The following is a 24,379-nucleotide window of genomic DNA, read 5'->3' as shown; positions in this document are numbered from 1 at the left end:
ATGCATTGGCCAGCGCTGATTGGCCAATGTATTCTATTAGCCTGATGAAGTAGAGCTGAATGTGTGTGCTAAGCACACACATTCAGCTCTACTTCATCGGGCTAATAGAATGCATTGGCCAGCGCTGATTGGCCAGAGTACGGAACTCGACCAATCAGCGCTGGCTCTGCTGGAGGAGGCGGAGTCTAAGATCGCTCCACACCAGTCTCCATTCAGGTCCGACCTTAGACTCCGCCTCCTCCGGCAGAGCCAGCGCTGATTGGCCGAAGGCTGGCCCTATTAGCGTGAACTGAGTTTGCACAGGGGTTCTAGTGCACCCTCGGCTCTGCTACATCAGATTGCTACATCTGATGTAGCAGTGCCGAGTGTGCATCAGATGTGTAGTTGAGCAAAACTGACTCAGCACTGCTAAGTCTGCATTCGCATAGGAATGCATTGGCCAGCCTTCGGCCAATCAGCGCTGGCTCTGCCGGAGGAGGCGGAGTCTAAGGTCGGACCTGAATGGAGACTGGTGTGGAGCTATCTTAGACTCCGCCTCCTCCAGCAGAGCCAGCGCTGATTGGCCGAATTCCGTACTCTGGCCAATCAGCACTGGCTAATGCATTGTATTGGCTTGATGAAGCAGTGCTGAATGTGTGTGCTTAGCACACACATTCAGCTCTACTTCATCGGGCTAATAGAATGCATTGGCCAATCAGCGCTGGCCAATGCATTCTATTAGCGTGAACTGAGTTTGCACAGGGGTTCTAGTGCACCCTCGGCTCTGCTACATCAGATTGCTACATCTGATGTAGCAGTGCCGAGTGTGCATCAGATGTGTAGTTGAGCAAAACTGACTCAGCACTGCTAAGTCTGCATTCGCATAGGAATGCATTGGCCAGCCTTCGGCCAATCAGCGCTGGCTCTGCCGGAGGAGGCGGAGTCTAAGGTCGGACCTGAATGGAGACTGGTGTGGAGCTATCTTAGACTCCGCCTCCTCCAGCAGAGCCAGCGCTGATTGGTCGAGTTCCGTACTCTGGCCAATCAGCACTGGCCAATGCATTTCTATGGGGAAAAGTTAGCTTGCGAAAATCGCAAACTGACAGGGATTTCCATGAAATAAAGTGACTTTTATGCCCCCAGACATGCTTCCCCTGCTGTCCCAGTGTCATTCCAGGGTGTTGGTATCATTTCCTGGGGTGTCATAGTGGACTTGGTGACCCTCCAGACACGAATTTGGGTTTCCCCCTTAACGAGTTTATGTTCCCCATAGACTATAATGGGGTTCGAAACCCATTCGAACACTCGAACAGTGAGCGGCTGTTCGAATCGAATTTCGAACCTCGAACATTTTAGTGTTCGCTCATCTCTAGTCCTCATCTGTCCATCTCTGGTCTGGTTAAAGGTTCTGGATTGTCCTGAAGCCAATTCTATGTAATATCAGGACTTGCTAACAAAAGGGATTATTTTTGGTGAAAAACAATTCTCCATCACTTTTAAAGCCAAAGCCACAAATTTGTCTCCAAACTAACAATAATCCCCGGTAACACTTACAAGTCATCAAAACACGCAAGATTTTCAACAAAACCATCGCTCTTTGTAATATAATCAAAATGTGTCTTAAAAAAAAAAGAAAAACATGGGCAAGTAATTTTTCATCCTAAAGAAAGTAATTTTTGCAGCATAAAATGCCAAAAATCCTGAACTCTCAAATAAAAGAACGTCCAGAGGGAGCGAATAGAAAATGTCTCATAGACTCCAGACGCTCCTCACAAGTGTAACCGCACCAAGAGGAGCCTCACAGCGAAGAAGGACCCAGTTCAGCGTGTTACAAAAGGATTTTCATTAAAAAAAATTGTAATAAAACATTAACTTTTTAAGTCTATTTCCGCTTATTTTGTGGTATTGCCTTATTAACACTGTTACCAAAATTGTAAGGAAATGTCATGTCCTAGGACACAATGGAGGTCATTTTCTGATTCAGCAAAAACATAAAGATTACATGGAATAACCAAAACAGCTCTGGAAAAAAAATTTGTGCCGACTTGTGTAATCGTTTAAGAAGTCGGCATATTATTATTATTATTATTATTATTATTATTATTATTATTATTATTATTATTATTGATATTATTATTATTATTATTATTATTATTATTATTATTATTATTATTATTATTATTTATATAGCACCATTAATTCCATGGTGCTTTACATTTGGGTTGTTGCCACGAAGTAACACAGCGCTCATTCTGATACGTAAACACATGTCAGAGTCAGCGCTTCAAAACAGAATCCCATTGACTTCAATGGGTGCACTCTTACCCTCGCTACACATTGAAATCAATGGGATAAAAAGCCTCCCATTTGTCTTCGAGACAGAATTCAATATCTCCTGAACTATCCCAGACTGGAGTGAAGGTGCACCGGAGACCAGGTAATAACACCTCCACCTTCCTGTATTAACTCCTTCCCGCCGACGGTATTTTTTGATTTTCATTGTTCGTTTTTGACTAAACTCCCCCCCCCTCCAAACGCCAATAACTTTTTATTTCTTTGCTCCCAGACCCATATGAGGTCTTAATTAGAGATGAGCGAACACTAAAATGTCCGAGGTTCGAAATCTGATGCGAACAGCCGCAGACTGTTCAACTGTTCGAATGGATTTCAAACCCCATTATAGTCTATGAGGGGAAATGCTCATTTCAGGGGTAGGCAAAATTCGATAAAATTATACTTACCAAGTCCTCGAGTGACGGTCGGGCTGGATTCTCCTTGAAGTCTTCTCCCGGCGCAGCGTCTCCGCGTCTTCTTCCGGCTGGAATTCACTCTGCCTAGGCATATTCTGACAGCCGTAACTTTTTTATACTTCTGTATATGGGGATGTTTAGGGCGTCTTTTTTTGCAGGGCCGGGTGTACTTTTTAGTTCTACAATTTTGGGGGATTGCTTTTGCTTTGATAATTTTTTATTCAAATTTTTATCAGATGCTAAACAGTGAAAAAATGGCGGTTTGGCACTTTTGATTTTTATTCCCGCTACGTGGTTTACCGTGCAGGAAAAATATTTTTATAGATTATTAGAGTAGGCGATTACGGACACCGGGATACCTAATATGTATGTGTCTCACAGTATTTAACTACTTTTATATGTGTTCTAGGGAAAAGGGGGGTGATTTGAATTTTTAATACTTTTTAATTTTTTTTTTATATTTTTGTAACTTTTTTATTGCTTTTTTTGCATTTATGAGATCACTGATCACTAATGCAATGCATTACAATGCTAATGCATTGCAATACATTGTAAAAAAATGGTTATTTCTAAATCACTGCAGACAGCCTGGGGAGCCTTTACAAGTCATGCCAGCTTGCTCCAGGAGTCGGCGATCACCGGCAAGATGGCGGCACCCATGCGCCGCTGGGAAAGTGCTGACCAAGGCACCAGAGGGGTTAATGCGCTCAATCGGTGACCGGGGGCATTAGCACTGGGTGTCTAATTAGCATATGCTCCACCCATGTCTGATGTTTTATTCATATACTGCCTATACTCATGAAGTAACTGATAAACCTTATGCACTTTCATTTTTTATGTACTTTGCACTTTCCACACCCCATATAAAGTTCTTTGTGTCACGTGAGTTTGCACGGGGGAAGGGAAGAGACGGCGAAGATTTCCTATTGACAGTAAGGATTTATTGTCTCAAATGCAGAAGTTGATGTCATTACTGAGTTTTTATATATTGGGAGACGTCTGGGGAAGATATTCAGTAAGCAAAGTGAAGCCGAGAACAGATCCACGGGTAAGTGGCCGATGTATCTGCCCTGGAATGAGCAGTGACTGGGGGCGAGTAAGAAGCCCCCGAGGTCTCTGGGTCTGTCCATGAACCCTCTGATGTATAAAGTGCTGCGGAATGTGCTGATGCTAAATGGATACAATGTATTCTATTATTATTCGATTATTATCTCCTGTCCTATAGAAATTCTATTCTGGGAGTAACCGAGGACGTGAGAGTGCGTCAATAACAAGCGGCATCTGGAGGTGTCCCGATGGGTATGTTCATGTGTTTGCCTTGATGTCTGTGGTGGGGAGGTGGCCAGGGATTGGGCAAATCTCCAGAAGACGTTTTTAAGAGGAGCAGAGTCTAGGATTTATATACCGTAGTCCTGCTCCATATTATCCACGTCCAGTCATGGTGGTCAGCTAGGGAAGACATTAATACTTGTTACTCAAACAGCGACTACCCCCTAAGTCTCTGATGTGCTGAATCCTTCTTATTGGTTCAGCAGAAACGCGTTAGCTGGGTGTTTGTACTTTAGGTAGTCTTTTTAGGAGACTGTAATATAATCTTTCCAGTTAGGGGCCAGATAGCTCCTATTGAGCCTGGTCTCTTACCCACCTATTAGACACCATACCTCCTTGTGGATGAGGGATTTACCCCATATCTAGTCCTGGCTCGGTGGTGAATATTTAACCATCGATCTTGTGAAGGTGATGATAGTCTCTCACACCACCACAGGGAGAGATAGGCGGCTCCATGGCTCGGTGACTCTTTAGAGTTTTTGAAATATAATGAGGGCAACAAGTAGGAGTTTATTTGTTGCCCCTAGAGTTATCCTAACTTATAGGGGGACAATAGAAAGGAGCCTTGACTATTTGGTCCTAGGATATACAGTACTACCCTATAGACCTTCTCCCGCTACATATATGTGTGTGAACAAGGCAGTTAATTTCCCTGCCGGGCTACACCATCAACTGAGTGCTTCTCTGATGACTTCTCAGACCCACCGCAGAACAAAGCAGCCACTTAAATGAATTATAAAGTCTTGCAGTTACTGCACTGCAAGACTAACACAACCCGAACTAAGACTGTGTGCTCCCAGTAACTTAAGGGGCCGCACCCGCACCACAGACCCCTGCAGTAGCAGTACCACAGGTAGCAGAGTAACTAGGTAGGAGATTTCCACAAATCTGACTAGGGAAGGGGTACCCACAATTCTAACCCATAAAGGGGAAATTCTCCCTACCTGCCTAACTAAGGCAATACTCTACTAACTAAGGTTTGCACTGACGTGCACACAATTGAGGTTTGTGTCCAACCCAGCCTCATTAAATGGAGGGAAGGCAGGACCAATCAGCCTGCCCAGGTGCTACAAGCCAGATGCCGATAGGCTGACACTAGCATCAGTCAGCAGACCGACCGCACCTATCGGCTGCAAGGGGATTAACCCCATGCATGCTAGACTGAACAGTTGCAGCAGAAAAGTCTGCGACCCTGATACCTGCGGCTGCCCAAAACCAATGAAGTCACAATGTCTTTGTCCCGGCATCACTGCCTACATCGCCCCTACAGCTTCTTATTACATTGCTCTTCTAGGGACCAGGGGACATCCCTTAGATCAGATCTCGCTCATTTACATTTATTTTTCCTCAAAATTGCTGGACAATATTGATGGTCTTACCTTCCGCGACTTTGATACTCCGCACTTCACCTCTTCTGAAAATCCTTTAGGAGCTCCATGTCATTTCTCTAGGGTAATACCACAATCTATTATATAAGTATTATTTTTATATTTTCTTATTCCAGAGACATAGAAAATATTAATTTGAAAGAATGGAAAACTCTACTACAGATGACAGCGATGTTGGTGGGGAACAATCTTACAGAAATAACATCGACATCTCCTATACGGTGGTTCTTGCAGTGACTTTTGTTTTGGGGACCACAGGGAATGGTCTGGTCATCTGGTTCCGCATCTTCAGGATGAAGAAGACAGTCAGCCTGGTCTGGTTCCTCAGTTTGGCTGTAGCTGATTTTATCTTTGCACTTTTTCAACCTTTCTACATTACATTCGAAGCTCTAGGTTATTGGCCATTTGGAAGTTTCATGTGTAAGTTTTATATATTCATTTACTTCTTCACCAAGCCCGTCATTGCCCTCCAGCTCGCGGTCCTGAGTGTAGACCGATGTGTCCGTGTCGCCTTCCCTCAGTGGTGCCAAAACCACCGGACAAGAAGATCGGCTCGCATCGTGGTCCTGATCATTTGTATCTTTTCTTCTGCTTCTTCTCTGATATTCTTCTTCTACTCAGACACATTTAAAAATTATTATAAAAATGCAATAAGTTGCTACTTTATACATCCTTACATGGACTGGCATTGGACTGTTAGATTTGTTTTCTTCTTTCTTGTTCCTTTTCTTGTTACTCTCTACAGTTACATAGGGATCACCTTCTACAGTCTCATAAAACACGTCCCTCTATGTTCTAGGTCTTTTACAGTCGCCCTGGCTGTATCCATGACCTTCCTTGTCTGTTACTGTCCCTACAGTGTATTATCTTTCCTGCTGAGAATACGTGCTATTAGATCTCGCTATGTAGCAACACTTATGGAAATTTCTGCATGCTTACTAATGATCAGCAGCTGCATTAACCCCATCATCTACGTCCTCGCTGGATGGGAAGTCAAAGACAATTTCTGCAGCTCCTTCCAGGCGATGTTGGAGAAGGCATTTGCAGAAGATGATGTCTATGTAGGTTTAAGTAATAGAGAAGACAGAACAGTTTATCTGAATTTAGAGGGATTGTCCCATTAGGGATCACCCATCTCGGGACAGCCCTATAAGCAGATATATTTGGCATTGTACCGGTGAGGGTGGTGACTGCCGCCATCTTGGCCGTGGGCTCCAACTATCTATCACAGGCTGTCTGTAATGATTGTGTAGATGGAAGACAGAGAGGTGAGTCTACAGGCTTACTGCCGGCCCAGGAGATTGTTCTGTTGTACTAAGTAGCATTACACAGTATATCACATGGATTCTTACAGCCTGACATGTCTAGTATAGTAAGCCAGCGACACAATGTCACAGGATAGAATAGATTGCAGATATTTAACCCTTATTTCTATATCTTTGTGCTTCACTGTATCACTTCTAGTATCATGGAAATAAAAACTATTCATTTATGACGATGTAAAGATTACAGACATATAGAAGTGTCCTCATCTGTCCATCTCTGGTCTGGGTAAAGGGTCCGGATTGTCCTGAAGCCAATTCTATGTAATATCAGGACTTACTAACAAAAGGGATTATTTTTGGAAGCTTTTTTCTTTTTTTAAAAACAATTCTCCATCACTTTTCATAATATTCACAGCCACAAATTTGAATGCCAAATAACAATAATCCCCTGTAGTATTATATCCTCTGCTTCCCTTTTGTTTCTTCATAGACATACATGTCACATTGATATAACCTCTAGAGATGAGCGAACACCATTTGATCGAGTAGCTATTCGATCGAATATCAGGCCGTTCGAGGTACTCATTTCCAATCGAATACAAGGCCGCATACGCAGTAAAAATTCGTATCCCCTCCACCTTCCCTGGCACTTTTTTTGCACCAATAACTGTGCAGCGGAGGTGGGACAGGAACTAGAACAATGGAGGCAGTGAAAAAAATTGAAAAAACCCATTGGCTGCCGAAAACATGTGACCTCCTATTTATAAGAACGGCCGCCGCCCTATTCACCATTTTGTGCGGTCAGACATAGGGAAAGAAACATCTGCTGAGGGCTAGATAGCGATTAGCTTCAGATAGACAGGGAAGAACCAAAGAACAAAACCAAGAGCTCAGAGCTATACACTGCAGGGACATCAGTCCAGCTTTCCCCGGACGGTGGAAAACAGGGATACAGAACAGTGAAAAGTTGATATCTAGCGGAGACTCAGTTGTCATTTGTGGCTGTCCGCACACAGAATAGCAGGAATCCAAAGAAGTTACAAGTTACCATACATAGCTGAAAAAGAGCTTATTTTGGGGTGTCCCCTGCTAAAGGGCAGGAATCCAAACCACTTACAAGTTACCATACATAGCTGAAAAAAAGATTTTTTGGGGGTGTTCCCTGCCAAATTGCAGGAATCCATACCACTTAGAAGTTGCCTTACCTAGCTAAAAAACAGCTTATTTTGGGGTGTATAGACCAAAAAAAGGCCATATACCCAAAAATGCGTAACGCTAGCGGAAGGGGACGGAGGCGAGGACGGGGGTGTGGAAATGCAGATGTGGAGCAAGGTTGCGCTCAACCAACAGCGTCTACTGTGCCTACAGCTCTACGGCAGCAAGCATTACACTTCTCCACAGTCCCCGGCTTGATGGCCACATTGAGTCGGCTGCATGGTACAACCCTAACCAGGCCCGAGCACCAGAAAGAGGTGTTACAATGGCTGGCGGACAATACTTCCAGCACATTCTCCACCAGCCAGTCAGCCTCTACCTCAACTCCTCCTCCTACCCAACAGTCTGCTCCTCCTTCCTCACAACATGCCCAATCTTCCCATCAACCTAATCCCACCTTTCCCACCTCCCAGGAGCTGTTTTCGGCTTCATTCACTGTCCCTCTCTCTGTCCCACCACGTCCTGAATCACCAGAGGTAACAATAGAGTTGCCTGATGCACAAACACTGGAGCATCCGTTATCTCCTGTTGTTGTTGTTGACCAGAAATCATCCCTCAGTGACGACGATGACGAAACACAGTTGCCATCAGGGCAGCCTGTTGCTGTCGTCGGTGCGCAAGAGGAGGAGCTGTCAGAGGAATTGGAAGAGGAGGTGGTGGACAACGAGGCCACTGACCCGACCTGGACAGGGCGGATGTCAAGCGGGGAGAGCAGTGGAGATGTGGAGGGAAGTGCAGCACCAAAGAGGGTGGCTAGAGGTAGAGGCATGTCCAGAGGCAGAGGACAGCTGCTTCACCGAAGCCAGGCCGCAGCCAGCAGGGTCAAAAATTTTCCTTCTTTTAGCCAGCCTAGAAAAACTCCCACTTCAAGGCCACGGTCTTCGGTGGTGTGGAATTTTTTTAATGTGTGTGAGGCGGACAAATATAGTGCGGTTTGCACACTCTGCAACTGCAAACTGAGTAGGGGCTCTCAAAAGAGCAACCTCACAACCACTGGGAGGAACCTATCTATAAAACATAGTGTAGAATACTCTTAGGGCTCCTAGGAACCTGTCTATAAAACATAGTGTAGAATACTCTTAGGACTCCTAGGAACCTATCTATAATACATAGTGTAGAATACTCTTAGGACTCCTAGGAACCTATCTATAATACATAGTGTAGAATACTCTTAGGGCTCCTAGGGACCTATCTATATAACATAGTGTAGAATACTCTTAGGACTCCTAGGAACCTATCTATAATACATAGTGTAGAATACTCTTAGGACTCCTAGGAACCTATCTATAATACATAGTGTAGAATACTCTTAGGGCTCCTAGGGACCTATCTATAATACATAGTGTAGAATACTCTTAGGGCTCCTAGGAACCTATCTATAATACATAGTGTAGAATACTCTTAGGGCTCCTAGGGACCTATCTATAATACATAGTGTAGAATACTCTTAGGACTCCTAGGAACCTATCTATAATACATAGTGTAGAATACTCTTAGGGCTCCTAGGGACCTATCTATAAAATATAGTGTAGAATACTCTTAGGACTCCTAGGAACCTATCTATAAAACATAGTGTAGAATACTCTTAGGGCTCCTAGGAACCTATATATAATACATAGTGTAGAATACTCTTAGGGCTCCTAGGAACCTATCTATAAAACATAGTGTAGAATACTCTTAGGGCTCCTAGGAACCTATATATAATACATAGTGTAGAATACTCTTAGGACTCCTAGGAACCTATCTATAATACATAGTGTAGAATACTCTTAGGGCTCCTAGGAACCTATCTATAAAACATAATGTAGAATACTCTTAGGGCTCCTAGGAACCTATATATAATACATAGTGTAGAACACTCTTAGGGCTCCTAGGAACTTCCTTCACGTCTTCACATCTCCCCTCCCAGTACCCGCCCACACTCTCCTAAGCCCTGCCTTCTCTATAATACTAGTCTAGGGAGGCCGGGGCGGGGCAAAGGGCGCTCTGAAGCCACATGAAGGACAGAGGGACCAGACCAACAGAGGGAAGCGGCAGCCGCAGCACTTCTGAGCAGGTAAGTTGAGCGAAGTTCACGAGTAGATAGATATTACTGTACATTGACTTGTCTAGTAGATAGACAAGTCAATGTACAGTAGTATCTATCTACTTGTGAACTTCCCAATCACTCAACCCTACTCTCCATGTAACTGCATTAAAATTGTCCTATGCATTTCTTCTCATAAAGAGTCATCAGGGGTTATTATTAGAGATGAGCAAACACTAAAGTGTCCGAGGTTCAAAATCCGATTTGAACAGCCGCTCACTGTTTGACTGTTCGAACGGATTTCGAACCCCATTATGGTCTATGGGGGGAAATGCTCGTTTCAGGGGTAGGCAACATTCGATAAAATCATACTTACCAAGTCCACGAGTGACGGTCGGGCTGGATTCTGCTTGAAGTCTTCTCCCAGCGCAGGGTCCCCGCGTCTTCTTCCGGGTGGAATTCACTCTGCCTAGGCAGAGCCAACTGCGCATGCGCAGGTATGCGCGTGCATGCCCGCGCATACGCTGTCGGCTCTGCCTAGGCCGGATGCCTAGGCAGAGTGAATTCCACCCGGAAAAAGACGCGGGGACGCAGCGAGGAGAAGACTTCGGAAAGGTAAGAGAAGAACCAGCGTTGATTGGCAGAATGTATAGCATATAGTATAGAATGTATAGCATATAGTATAGAATGTATAGCATTCTGCCAATCAATGCTGGTTCTGCATCGAACCTTAAACTTCGAACAGCTAGTAGTGTTTGATCGAGTACGAGTATTTCGAATACCATAGTATTCGATCGAACACCTACTCGCTCATCTCTAGTTATTATACAAAGATGCTTCCATTGGCAACATCTACCCAAACAGACAAACAGTCATGTAGCGTGACGGCAGCGTGCACCATCAGAGCGGTCTGATATATAGCTATTAGTTATCAGAATTGTTTGTTTTCTTTTTTTTCTGCAATTAGGAAATCCCCATTGTCTCTTGCCCTCCCCGTATAGACTTAACTACACACATATTATTGCACTTATATATGGACGGAAGCTAAACACATTACATGTCGTGTCAGTGCCGTACACTTGTACACTGCCTGATAGTCCAAGGAACTAAGTGAACCCTTAATGCCTAAAGGCTGGAGACACAGAATGAGCGGTTGTTGTTGGGGAGCAGGGGGTTGGCACTAGTGCAGTCTGTATGGTGGGGAGCAGGGGGTTGGCACTAGTGCAGTCTGTATGGTGGGGAGCAGGGGGTTGGCACTAGTGCAGTCTGTATGGTGGGAGCAGGGGGTTGGCACTAGTGCAGTCTGTATGGTGGGGAGCAGGGGGTTGGCACTAGTGCAGTCTGTATGGTGGGGAGCAGGGGGTTGGCACTAGTGCAGTCTGTATGGTGGGGAGCAGGGGGTTGGCACTAGTGCAGTCTGTATGGCGGGGAGCAGGGGGTTGGCACTAGTGCAGTCTGTATGGTGGGGAGCAGGGGGTTGGCACTAGTGCAGTCTGTATGGTGGGGAGCAGGGGGTTGGCACTAGTGCAGTCTGTATGGTGGGGAGCAGGGGGCTGGCACTAGTGCAGTCTGTATGGCGGGGAGCGGTGGGTTGGCACTAGTGCAGTCTGTATGGTGGGGAGCAGGGGGTTGGCACTAGTGCAGTCTGTATGGTGGGGAGCAGGGGGTTGGCACTAGTGCAGTCTGTATGGTGGGGAGCAGGGGGTTGGCACTAGTGCAGTCTGTATGGTGGGGAGCAGGGGGTTGGCACTAGTGCAGTCTGTATGGTGGGGAGCAGGGGGCTGGCACTAGTGCAGTCTGTATGGCGGGGAGCGGTGGGTTGGCACTAGTGCAGTCTGTATGGTGGGAGCAGGGGGTTGGCACTTTGCCTTGAAGGGGAAAAAAAGATTTCCTGTTGACAGAAATTTTCACTGACATTTAGAATCTGATGTCACGGCCGAATTTCTTCATATTGGGAAAATATCTGGAGCAGCAAAGCTCTTGAGAAGTGAGAAGGAGAAGCAGCTCCTTAAGATCCCCAGGTAAGTGCTAGATGTATATACAATGTATCCTCTGGGGGGGGGAGTAAGGAGACCCCGAGACCTTCTGTCCTGTACAAGTTACTCTCCTGCTGTATCATGTACAGTTATTACAGCGTTACTGAGATGACACAATGTTATTGTCACTATGGTCATAGGTTCTGCCAAGTGTCAGCTCTGCTGTAATGGTCATTTATCTGACAGCCCGGACCTGTCTATAGTCTGCTTAAAGGGGAAAACCATTGTAAATAATGTGTCATTTCTGTGTAATGTGACTGGTCTGCAATGGCCGTCGTACTACTTCTCCTGATGATGATGATAATGATGATGATGATGATATGCCTCAGCCTGGCCATAGGGTGTGTGATCCCCCCTATCAGTAACTTGAGAGTTTTACCATGTACCCCTGTGGACCCTCCAGCCAATCCCTGAATGCTCTGGTCTATTTCTATATGCCCGTGCCTGAGCAATGTAGGTTCATGGCTTCCCAGTTACTTCCAGGGTTTCAGGACTATGTTCCTGTTTGTTTGTCCTTGTATTGTCCTTGTTCTGTTTCCCGGCTCTGATTCTGTTCCTGACCTAATGATCCTTTGTGAATGGCCGCTTGGCTTCCTATGACTCTGCATCTCCACTGCCTGACCCTGATCTGCTATTCTGGGAATAACCAAGGACATGAGAGAGCATCAATAACAGGCGGCGAGTGGAGGTGTCTCGATGGGTGTGTTCATGTGATCACCTTGACATCAGAGGTAGGGATGTACGCAGGGATTGGCAAAACCTCTGGAAGACATCATTAAGAGGAGTCTAGGATTTATATACCTGAGTCCAGCTCCATATTACCCACGTCCAGTCATGGTTGCCATTAGGGAAGACATTAATACTTGTTACTCAAACAGCGACTACCCCCTAAGCCTCTGATGTGCTGAATCCTTCTTATTGGTTCAGCAGAAACGCGTTAGACTGGGTGTTTGTACTTTAGGTAGTCTTTTTAGGAGACTGTAATGTAATCTCTCCAGTTAGGGGCCAGATAGCTCCTATTGAGGCTGGTCTCTTATCCGCCTATTAGACACCATACCTCCTTGTAGATGAGGGATTTATCCCATATCTAGTCCTGGATCGGTGGTGAATATTAAACCATCGATCTTGTGAAGGTGATGATAGTCTCTCACACCACCACAGGGAGAGATAGGCGGCTCAATGGCTCGGTGACTCTTAGAGTTTTCTTAATGTAAGGAGGAAACAAGTAGGAGTTTATTTGTTGCCCCTATAGTTACCATAACTTATAGGGGGCAATAAAAAGAAGCCTGACTATTTGGCCCTTAGCCACACTAGGATATACCCTACTACCCTATAGACCTTCTCCCGCTACATATATGGACATCTGATTGAATATAGGTGACCATATGTATAAATATGGAAAGTTCTCTGAGTTTTTATGGTCCCTATGATTGCTGATGTGACTCCTAGTTGTTGTAAAGGGACATAAAGCCATGTGACAGATTTAACCCCCTCTGGAACGTGTCAAAGATGGTCATGAGTTTATATTCCATATATCCCATATTCTCCTGTCTCTCTTCGATTTCACTTTCCCAATGAAACACAAGGCACAAGGATATGTGAAAAAAGTAAAAGGGTCCGAAGACTTCCCGAATGCATAGTAAGTCTATTATACAGATGGAGAATGGCTGGTGCACAACAACTCTACTGGTGACAGGGGCCACACTTCCATTGTCCATCATACTTGGTGGGGTCACTGCTTCTCTCATGTAAATTCTCTGCACCTCACAGCACTGTGTCATACTCTCCACCATTATGGCACCAAGTGCCCCAGTTATACCCACTTGGTGCCCAAAACCAATCACTGCCTACATCTCACCAACAGCTTCTTAGTACAGTGCCCATCTAGGGACCAGGGGACATCCCTTACATCAGATTTCACTCATTTACAGTTATTTTTCCTCACAGTTGCTGGACGGTATTGATGGTCTTACCTTCTGCGACATTGATACTCCGCACTTCTGAAATTCCTTTAGGAGCTCCATGTCGTTTCTCTAGGGTAATACCAAAATCTATTTTCTAAGCACTAATATTCTATGTTGTTGTTCTAGGACGATAGAAAATTCCAGCAGTTTACAAAATTCATCTGAAAGGATTGAAAACTCTACTATAGATGACAGTGATGGAAAACAGTCTTACAGGAACCACATCATCATCTCCTATACGGTGGTTCTTGCAGTGACTTGTCTTCTGGGGATCACAGGGAATGGTCTGGTCATCTGGTTCGGCATCTTCAGGATGAAGAAGACAGTCAGCCTGGTGTGGTTCCTCAGTTTGGCTGTAGCTGATTTTATCTTTGCACTTTTTCTAACTTTGTTAATCACATTCTATGTTCTACGTTATTGGGCATTTGGAAGTTTCATGTGTCAGTTATACGTATTCATTTACTATTTCAACAAATCTGTCATTGCCCTCCAGCTCGCGGTCCTGAGTGTAGACCGATGTGTCCGCGTCGCCTTCCCTCAGTGGTGCCAAAACCACCGGACGAGAAGATCGGCTCGCATCGTGGTCCTGATCATTTGGATCTTTTCTTCTCCTTCTTCTTTGATAATTTCCTTCTACTCATTTACAGATAATTACTTTTGCCACTTTCTGTTTCCTTATATCATGAACTTACATGCGATTATTAGATTTGTTTTCTTCTTTCTTGTTCCCTTCCTTGTTACTCTCTGCAGTTACATAGGGATCACCTTGTACAGTCTCATAAAACACGTCCCTCTATGTTCTAGGTCTGTTACAGTCGCCCTGGCTGTATCCATTATCTTCTTGGCCTGTTACTGTCCCCACAGTGTATTTTTGTCGGAGGGAATACATCCTATGAATTTATACCATGGAGAAAAGTTTATAGAAATTTCTATATACTTACTAATTATTAGTAGCTGCATTAACCCCATCATCTACGTCCTCGCTGGATGGGAAGTCAAAGACAATTTCTGCAGCTCCTTCCAGGCGATGTTGGAGAAGGCATTTGCAGAAGATGATGTCTATGTAGGTTTAAGTAATAGAGAAGACAGAACAGTTTCTCTGAATTTAGAGGGATTGTCCCATTAGGGATCACCCATCTCGGGACAGCCCTATAAGCAGATATATTTGGCATTGTAGCGGTGAGGGTGGTGACTGCCGCCATCTTGGCCGTGGGCTCCAACTATCTATCACAGGCTGTCTGTAATGATTGTGTAGATGGAAGACAGAGAGGTGAGTCTACAGGCTTACTGCTGCCACAGGAGATTGTTCTGTTGTACTAAGTAGCATTACACAGTATATCACATGGATTCTTACAGCCTGACATGTCTAGTATAGTAAGCCAGCGACACAATGTCACAGGATAGAATAGATTGCAGATATTTAACCCTTCTTTCTATATCTTTGTGCTTCACTGTATCACTTCTAGTATCATGGAAATAAAAACTATTCATTTATGACGATGTAAAGATTACAGACATATAGAAGTGTCCTCATCTGTCCATCTCTGGTCTGGGTAAAGGGTCCGGATTGTCCTGAAGCCAATTCTACGTAATATCAGGACTTACTAACAAAAGGGGTCAATTTTGGAAGCCTTTTGTTAATTTGAAAAACAATTCTCAATCACTTTTCATAGTATTCACAGGCACAAATTTGCCTTCTAAATAACAATAATCCCCTGTAGTATTATATCCTCTGCTTCTCTTTTGTTTCTCTATAGAAATACACGTCACATTGATATAACCTCATATGTGTTTTCATTACAGAGCTAGAAATGGAATAGATAGGTTCCTAGGAGCCCTAAGAGTATTCTACACTGTTAACCACTTCAGTACCGGGCCAATTTGTGGTCCAGGACCAGAAACATTTTAGGTTTATTATGTATGTGCGGTTTTGAGGTCTGTAAAATTTTTCTCGTATGTTTTAGTCAACTAATTTTTGCGTCTTTTTTCGGGGACACATGGGGCTTTATTTTTATGTTATTTTTATTTTCAAATGTGTTTTAATTTTTTTTATATCCAGGAAAATATAAACAAAATAGGAGGGAAATTGTTTCTGGTTTTCAATTTATAATTTTTTTTTTTATTTAATAACACAAAGTGTCACTGAAAAACTTTATAATATAGTTTTTCCTCTCCGTTACGGTAATTTTTATTTTGTATGGTGTCGTCGGGGGTGGGGCTATAACCTTTAATAACGGCGTTTTATTAGTGTATTATTTATTTTTTATTATTATTTTATTTACATTTTTTAAAAACTTTTTTATTATATTTTTATTTTATTTTTTTCCCAGATTGTGTCCCCATAAGGTGATAAGAGACCTTTGGGGACATCTGATCACTTTTTTTTATTGTACTTGAGGCTGATTTCTCCTATAACTGAGGCTGGTACATTTAGCCTCAGTTACAGGAGAAATACAGACTCCTGCACACTGTATACACAGTATGCAGAGCTGATCTGAGTCCTGTAGGACCCAGCAGCTCTGGCAGGACACTGCTCCCGGCAGACCACGTGTCTGCCGGGTCAGAGGGCAGCTGATTTATGGCTGCGTCCATAGCCGTGTATACAGCGCTCATTGAGCGCTGTATACGCCGCGATCGAGATAGCAGAGCAGGTAATAAATCTTCCCTGCTATCTCTCCGGGAGCTCCGGCTGAAGTTACAGCCGGCTCCTAGTGAAAGCAGCTGCACGATCTTGTGCAGCGGCTGTGTTCTGACTTGGACGTACAGGTACGTCCTGGCAGAACTAGACAACCACTATCCGGACGGATATAGTCTATGGGCGGTCTGGAAGTGGTTAAATAGATAGGTTCCTAGGAGCCCTAAGAGTATTCTACACTATGTTTTATAGATAGGTTCCTAGGAGTCCTAAGGGTGTTCTACACTATGTTTTATAGATAGGTTCCTAGGAGTCCTAAGAGTATTCTACACTATGTTTTATAGATAGGTTCCTAGGAGCCCTAAGAGTATTCTACACTATGTATTATAGATAGGTTCCTAGGAGTCCTAAGAGTATTCTACACTATGTATCATAGATAGGTTCCTAGGAGACCTAAGAGTATTCTACACTATGTATTATAGATAGGTTCCTAGGAGTCCTAAGGGTGTTCTACACTATGTATTATAGATAGGTTCCTAGGAGCCCTGACAGTATTCTACACTATGTATTATAGATAGGTTCCTAGGAGTCCTAAGGGTGTTCTACACTATGTATTATAGATAGGTTCCTAGGAGTCCTAAGAGTATTCTACACTATGTTTTATAGATAGGTTCCTAGGAGACCTAAGAGTATTCTACACTATGTATTATAGATAGGTTCCTAGGAGCCCTAAGAGTATTCTACACTATGTATTATAGATAGGTTCCTAGGAGTCCTAAGAGTATTCTACACTATGTTTTATAGATAGGTTCCTAGGAGTCCTAAGAGTATTCTACACTATGTTTTATAGATAGGTTCCTAGTAGAGATGAGCGAACACTAAAATGTTCGAGGTTCGAAATTCGAATCGAACAGCCGCTCAATGTTCGTGTGTTCGAACGGGTTTCGAACCCCATTATAGTCTATGGGGAACAGATACTCGTTAAGGGGGAAACCCAAATCCGTGTCTGGAGGGTCACCAAGTCCACTATGACACCAAAGGAAATGATGCCAACACCTCTGGAATGACACTGGGACAGCAGGGGAAGCATGTCTGGGGGCATCTAACACACCAAAGACCCTCTATTACCCCAACATCACAGCCTAACAACTACACACTTTACACACTCAATACCACCTCTCTGACAGTAGGAAAACACCTTGAAACATGTGTATTTGGCACTTGCAGTGAGGAGAGCTTGTCACCAGCAGTGAATTTGGCCCTTGTAGTAAGTTGAGGTTGGCACCAACATTTGTTTTGAAAATCAGGGTGGATTGAGCCTCTAACCAGCAGAGTTTGGGCAAATTCATGGTGGAGGGAGCCTCTAAAAACCCCAGTTTGGACCAATTCATGGTGGAGGGAGACTCTAAAAACCCCAGTTTGGACCAATTCATGGTGGAGGGAGCCTCTAAAAAACCCAGTTTGGACCAATTCATGGTGAAGGGAGCCTCTAAACAGCCCAGTTTGGACCAATTCATGGTGGAGGGAGCCTCTAAACAGCCCAGTTTGGGCAAATTCATGGTGGAGGGAGCCTCTAACCAGCCCAGTTTGGGCAAATTCATGGTGGAGGGAGCCTCTAAAAACCCCCGTTTGGACCAATTCATGGTGGAGGGAGCCTCTAAACAGCCCAGTTTGGGCAAATTCATGGTGGAGGGAGCCTCTAACCAGCCCAGTTTGGACCAATTCATGGTGGAGGGAGCCTCTAAAAACCCCAGTTTGGACCAATTCATGGTGGAGGGAGCCTCTAAAAACCCCAGTTTGGACCAATTCATGCTGGAGGGAGCCTCTAAACAGCCCAGTTTGGGCAAATTCATGGTGGAGGGAGCCTCTAAAAACCCCAGTTTGGACCAATTCATGGTGGAGGGAGCCTCTAAAAACCCCAATTTGGACCAATTCATGGTGGAGGGAGCCTCTAAACAGCCCAGTTTGGGCAAATTCATGGTGGAGGGAGCCTCTAAAAACCCCAGTTTGGACCAATTCAAGGTGGAGGGAGCCTCTAAAAACCCCAGTTTGGACCAATTCATGGTGGAGGGAGCCTCTAAAAACCCCAGTTTGGACCAATTCATGGTGGAGGGAGCCTCTAAAAAACCCAGTTTGGACCAATTCATGGTGGAGGGAGCCTCTAAACAGCCCAGTTTGGACCAATTCATGGTGGAGGGAGCCTCTAAAAACCCCAGTTTGGACCAATTCATGGTGGAGGGAGCCTCTAAAAACCCCAGTTTGGACCAATTCATGGTGGAGGGAGCCTCTAAAAACCCCAGTTTGGACCAATTCATGGTGGAGGGAGCCTCTAAAAAACCCAATTTGGACCAATTCATGGTGGAGGGAGCCTCTAACCAGCCCAGTTTGGACCAATTCATGGTGGAGGGAGCCTCTAAAACCCCCAGTTTGGACCAATTCATGGTGGAGGGAGCCTCTAAACAGCCCAGTTTGGACCAATTCATGGTGGAGGGAGCCTCTAAAAACCCCAATTTGGACCAATTCATGGTGGAGGGAGCCTCTAACCAGCCCAGTTTGGGCAAATTCATGGTGGAGGGAGCCTCTAAAAACCCCAATTTGGACCAATTCATGGTGGAGGGAGCCTCTAAACAGCCCAGTTTGGGCAAATTCATGGTGGAGGGAGCCTCTAAAAACCCCAGTTTGGACCAATTCATGGTGGAGGGAGCCTCTAAAAAACCCAGTTTGGACCAATTCATGGTGGAGGGAGCCTCTAACCAGCCCAGTTTGGACCAATTCATGGTGGAGGGAGCCTCTAAAAACCCCAGTTTGGACCAATTCATGGTGGAGTGAGCCTCTAAACAGCCCAGTTTGGACCAATTCATGGTGGAGGGAGCCTCTAAAAACCCCAATTTGGACCAATTCATGGTGGAGGGAGCCTCTAAACAGCCCAGTTTGGGCAAATTCATGGTGGAGGGAACCTCTAACCAGCCCAGTTTGGACCAATTCATGGTGGAGGGAGCCTCTAAAAACCCCAGTTTGGACCAATTCATGGTGGAGGGTGCCTCTAAAAACCCCAGTTTAGACCAATTCATGGTGGAGGGAGCCTCTAAAAACCCCAGTTTGGACCAATTCATGCTGGAGGGAGCCTCTAAACAGCCCAGTTTGGGCAAATTCATGGTGGAGGGAGCCTCTAAAAACCCCAGTTTGGACCAATTCATGGTGGAGGGAGCCTCTAAAAACCCCAATTTGGACCAATTCATGGTGGAGGGAGCCTCTAAACAGCCCAGTTTGGGCAAATTCATGGTGGAGGGAGCGTCTAAAAACCCCAGTTTGGACCAATTCATGGTGGAGGGAGCCTCTAAACAGCCCAGTTTGGACCAATTCATGGTGGAGGGAGCCTCTAAAAACTCCAATTTGGACCAATTCATGGTGGAGGGAGCCTCTAACCAGCCCAGTTTGGGCAAATTCATGGTGGAGGGAGCCTCTAAAAACCCCAATTTGGACCAATTCATGGTGGAGGGAGCCTCTAAACAGCCCAGTTTGGGCAAATTCATGGTGGAGGGAGCCTCTAAAAACCCCAGTTTGGACCAATTCATGGTGGAGGGAGCCTCTAAAAACCCCAATTTGGACCAATTCATGGTGGAGGGAGACTCTAAAAACCCCAGTTTGGACCAATTCATGGTGGAGGGAGCCTCTATAAAACCCAGTTTGGACCAATTCATGGTGGAGGGAGCCTCTATAAAACCCAGTTTGGACCAATTCATGGTGGAGGGAGCCTCTAAACAGCCCAGTTTGGGCAAATTCATGGTGGAGGGAGACTCTAAAAACCCCAGTTTGGACCAATTCATGGTGGAGGGAGCCTCTAAAAACCCCAGGTTGGACCAATTCATGGTGGAGGGAGCCTCTAAAAACCCCAGTTTGGACCAATTCATGGTGGAGGGAGCCTCTAAAAAACCCAGTTTGGACCAATTCATGGTGGAGGGAGCCTCTAAACAGCCCAGTTTGGACCAATTCATGGTGGAGGGAGCCTCTAAACAGCCCAGTTTGGGCAAATTCATGATTGAGGGAGCCTCTAACCAGCCCAGTTTGGACCAATTCATGGTGGAGGGAGCCTCTAAAAACCCCAGTTTGGACCAATTCATGGTGGAGGGAGCCTCTAACCAGCCCAGTTTGGACCAATTCATGGTGGAGGGAGCCTCTAAAAACCCCAGTTTGGACCAATTCATGCTGGAGGGAGCCTCTAAAAACCCCAATTTGGACCAATTCATGGTGGAGGGAGCCTCTAAACAGCCCAGTTTGGGCAAATTCATGGTGGAGGGAGCCTCTAACCAGCCCAGTTTGGACCAATTCATGGTGGAGGGAGCCTCTAAAAACCCCAGTTTGGACCAATTCATGGTGGAGGGAGCCTCTAAACAGCCCAGTTTGGGCAAATTCATGGTGGAGGGAGCCTCTAAAAACCCCAGTTTGGACCAATTCATGGTGGAGGGAGCCTCTAAAAACCCCAGTTTGGACCAATTCATGGTGGAGGGAGCCTCTAAAAACCCCAGTTTGGACCAATTCATGGTGGAGGGAGCCTCTAAAAAACCCAGTTTGGACCAATTCATGGTGGAGGGAGCCTCTAACCAGCCCAGTTTGGACCAATTCATGGTGGAGGGAGCCTCTAAAAACCCCAGTTTGGACCAATTCATGGTGGAGGGAGCCTCTAAACAGCCCAGTTTGAACCAATTCATGGTGGAGGGAGCCTCTAAAAACCCCAATTTGGACCAATTCATGGTGGAGGGAGCCTCTAACCAGCCCAGTTTGGACCAATTCATGGTGGAGGGAGCCTCTAATTAGCCCAGTTTGGGCAAATTCATGGTGGAGGGAGCCTCTAAAAACCCTAATTTGGACCAATTCATGGTGGAGGGAGCCTCTAAAAACCCCAGTTTGGACCAACTCATGGTGGAGGGAGCCTCTAACCAGCCCAGTTTGGGCAAATTCATGGTGGAGGGAGCCTCTAACCAGCAGAGTTGTGGGAAAGCAGGGTGGAGGGAGCCTCTAACCAGCAGAGTTGGTGGAAATCAGGGTGGAGGGAGCCTCTAACCAGCAGAGTTGGGGGAAATCATGTTGGAGGGAGCCTAGTATTAGCAGAATTGTGCAACGCTTATGGTGGATGAGTATGAGGATGCGGAGGAATTGGAGAGGTTGAGTACAGACATGGAGTTTCATGTTGGGGTGCTTTACACAGGTGGGCACAAAAATGAAGGCTCTATCCAGTGGTGGTTCATTTTTATCAAAGTGAGCCGGTCGGCACTCTCAGCTGACAGACGGGTGCGCTTGTCAGTGATGATGCCACCGGCTGCACTGAACACCCTCTCAGATAGGACGCTGGCGGCAGGACAGGACAGCACCTCCAAGGCATATAGGGCAAGTTCAAGCCACAGGTCCAACTTCGACAACCAATACGTGTAGGGCGCAGAGGGGTCGGAGAGGACAGGACTGTGGTCGGAAAGGTATTCCTGCAACATGCGCCTATACTTCTCACGCCTGGTGACACTAGGACCCTCTGTGACGGCACTTTGGCGAGGGGGTGCCATCAAGGTGTCCCAGACCTTAGACAGTGTGCCCCTCGTTTGTGTGGACCGGTGAGAACTTGGTCGCCTACTGGAGGAACTGTCCTCCCTGCCGCCAACGTCACATGCTGGAAACATCTCCATCATATTCTGCACCAATTGCCTGTGGCAAGCATTGATTCGATTGGCCCTCCCCTCTACCGGAATAAAAGACGAGATGTTGTTTTTATACCGGGGGTCAAGGATAGCAAAGATCCAGTACTGGTTGTCCTCCATGATTTTGACAATACGCTTGTCGGTTGTAAAGCACCCCAACATGAACTCAGCCATGTCTGCCACAGTGTTAGTTGGCATGACTCCTCTGGCCCCACCGGAAAGTTCAATCTCCATTTCCTCCTCATCCTCCATGTCTACCCATCCGCGCTGCAACAATGGGACGATTCGAAGTTGCCCGGAAGCCTCCTGTATCACCATCACATCATCGGACAACTCTTCTTCCTCCTCCTCCTCCTCCTCCTCCTCCTCCATTAAACGCGATGAAGCGGACAGATGTGTGGACCTACTCTCCAGCTGTGACGGATCGGATGCTATCCCTGACTCCTCTGTGTGATCTGAGTTATCCCTGATGTCAATCAGGGATTCTCTCAGAACACACAAGAGCGGGATTGTAAGGCTCACCATCGCATCCTCAGAGCTCACCCTCCTTGTGGACTCCTCAAACACCCGTAGGATGTCACAAAGGTCTCTCATCCATGGCCACTCATGGATGAGAAACTGAGGCAGCTGACTTTGTGGCACCCTAGGGTTTTGTAGCTGGTATTCCATCAAAGGTCTCTGCTGCTCAACCACTCTATTCAACATCTGAAACGTTGAGTTCCAGCGTGTGGGGACGTCGCACAAAAGCCGGTGTTGTGGCACATGCAGGCGTTGCTGGAGAGATTTTAAGCTAGCAGCGGCTACTGTCGACTTGCGAAAGTGGGCGCACATGCGCCGCACTTTCACCAGTAGCTCTGGAACATTGGGGTAGCTCTTTAGGAAACGTTGCACCACTAGGTTGAAGACGTGGGCCAGGCATGGAACATGTTGGAGTCCGGCAAGCTCCAGAGCTGCTACCAGGTTCCGGCCGTTATCACAAACGACCATGCCTGGGCCCAGGTGCAGCGGCTCAAACCATATTGCCGTCTCATCGAGGAGGGCATCCCTCACCTCGGAGGCAGTGTGCTGTCTGTCCCCCAAGCTGATCAGCTTCAGCACAGCCTGCTGACGTCTACCAACGCCAGTGCTGCAACGTTTCCAACTTGTAGCTGGGGTCAATCTAACAGCGGAGGAGGAGGCGGTGGCGGAGGAGGAGGCGGTGGCGGAGGAGGAGGCGGTAGAGGAGGAGGAGGAGGGGGGTGTTCTTCTCGTGTCCCTGCCAGGAATGTTAGGCGGGGAGACGAGGTACACCGGGCCAGTTTGGGAAGCAGTCCCAGCCTCAACTACATTCACCCAGTGTGCCGTCAGTGAAATGTAGCGTCCCTGTCCGCATGCACTTGTCCACGCGTCGGTGGTCAAGTGGACCTTTGTGCAAAGCGCGGAACTAAGGGCCCGCCTGATGTTGAGTGACACGTGCTGGTGCAAGGCGGGGACGGCACACCGGGAGAAGTAGTGACGGCTAGGGACGGCATAGCGAGGTGCCGCAGTTGCCATCAGGTCCAGGAAGGCGGGAGTTTCAACAAGCCGGAACGCCAACATCTCCTGGGCCAGCAGTTTAGCGATGTTGGCGTTCAAGGCTTGCGCGTGTGGGTGGTTAGCAGTGTATTTCTGCCGCCGCTCCAATGTCTGAGAGATGGTGGGTTGTTGTAAAGAAACGCCTGATGGTGCCTTTGATGGTGCAGGAGAAGGAGATAAGACAGGACCAGGGGAGGATGAGGTAGAAGTCAACAAAGTGGCGGAGGCAGATGAAGTGGTGTCCTGGCTCGTCCTCTGGAGTGCATCGCCAGCACAGTCAGCAGTGGCAGTGGCAGAGGCAGAGGCAGTGGCAGAGGCAGTGGCAGTGGCGTGAACGGCAGGCGGCCTTTGTCCTGCCGTTGCTGCCTGCCACTGATTCCAGTGCTTGGATTCCAAATGACGGCGCATTGAAGTGGTGGACAGGTTGCTCTTCTCAGAGCCCCTAATCAATTTCGAGAGGCAAATTGTGCAGACAACACTATATCTGTCCTCGGCGCATTCCTTGAAAAAACTCCACACCTTCGAGAAACGTGCCCTCGAGGTGGGAGTTT

The 24,379-nt window shown here is 46.3% G+C and overlaps 2 protein-coding genes across 2 annotated transcripts; both read left to right on the top strand.

Moving 5' to 3' along the window:
- The first annotated feature begins 5,589 nt into the window (after nt 1-5,589).
- Nucleotides 5,590-6,570, top strand: LOC142210196 (chemerin-like receptor 1). The gene has a single exon (XM_075279220.1). The coding sequence runs from the start codon at nt 5,590-5,592 to the stop codon at nt 6,568-6,570; it is 981 nt and encodes a 326-aa protein (XP_075135321.1).
- A 3,352-nt stretch (nt 6,571-9,922) lies between these two features.
- LOC142210194 (chemerin-like receptor 2) lies at nt 9,923-15,078 on the top strand. Its single transcript, XM_075279219.1, has 4 exons — nt 9,923-9,982; nt 10,920-10,947; nt 11,874-11,973; nt 14,079-15,078. The coding sequence occupies exons 1-4, from the start codon at nt 9,923-9,925 to the stop codon at nt 15,076-15,078; spliced, it is 1,188 nt and encodes a 395-aa protein (XP_075135320.1).
- The last annotated feature ends 9,301 nt before the right edge of the window (nt 15,079-24,379 follow it).

This window comes from Leptodactylus fuscus, chromosome 6 (assembly GCF_031893055.1).
Source record: "Leptodactylus fuscus isolate aLepFus1 chromosome 6, aLepFus1.hap2, whole genome shotgun sequence".
In the NCBI taxonomy this organism is placed as follows: Eukaryota; Metazoa; Chordata; class Amphibia; order Anura; family Leptodactylidae; genus Leptodactylus; species Leptodactylus fuscus.
The sequence above is the reverse complement of the archived record's forward strand: the minus strand, read 5'-3'. Positions and strand labels throughout refer to the sequence as shown.

What these genes read in the sequence shown, in the direction of transcription:
- LOC142210196 (XM_075279220.1), top strand. Translation starts at nt 5,590, where the DNA reads ATGGAAAACTCTACTACAGATGACAGCGATGTTGGTGGGGAACAATCT.
- LOC142210194 (XM_075279219.1), top strand. Translation starts at nt 9,923, where the DNA reads ATGAAGGACAGAGGGACCAGACCAACAGAGGGAAGCGGCAGCCGCAGC. An exon ending in GCCGCAGCACTTCTGAGCAG is followed by an intron (nt 9,983 to 10,919) that starts GTAAGTTGAGCG and finishes TTCTGCAATTAG; the next exon opens with GAAATCCCCATTGTCTCTTG. An exon ending in CAGCTCCTTAAGATCCCCAG is followed by an intron (nt 11,974 to 14,078) that starts GTAAGTGCTAGA and finishes TTGTTGTTCTAG; the next exon opens with GACGATAGAAAATTCCAGCA.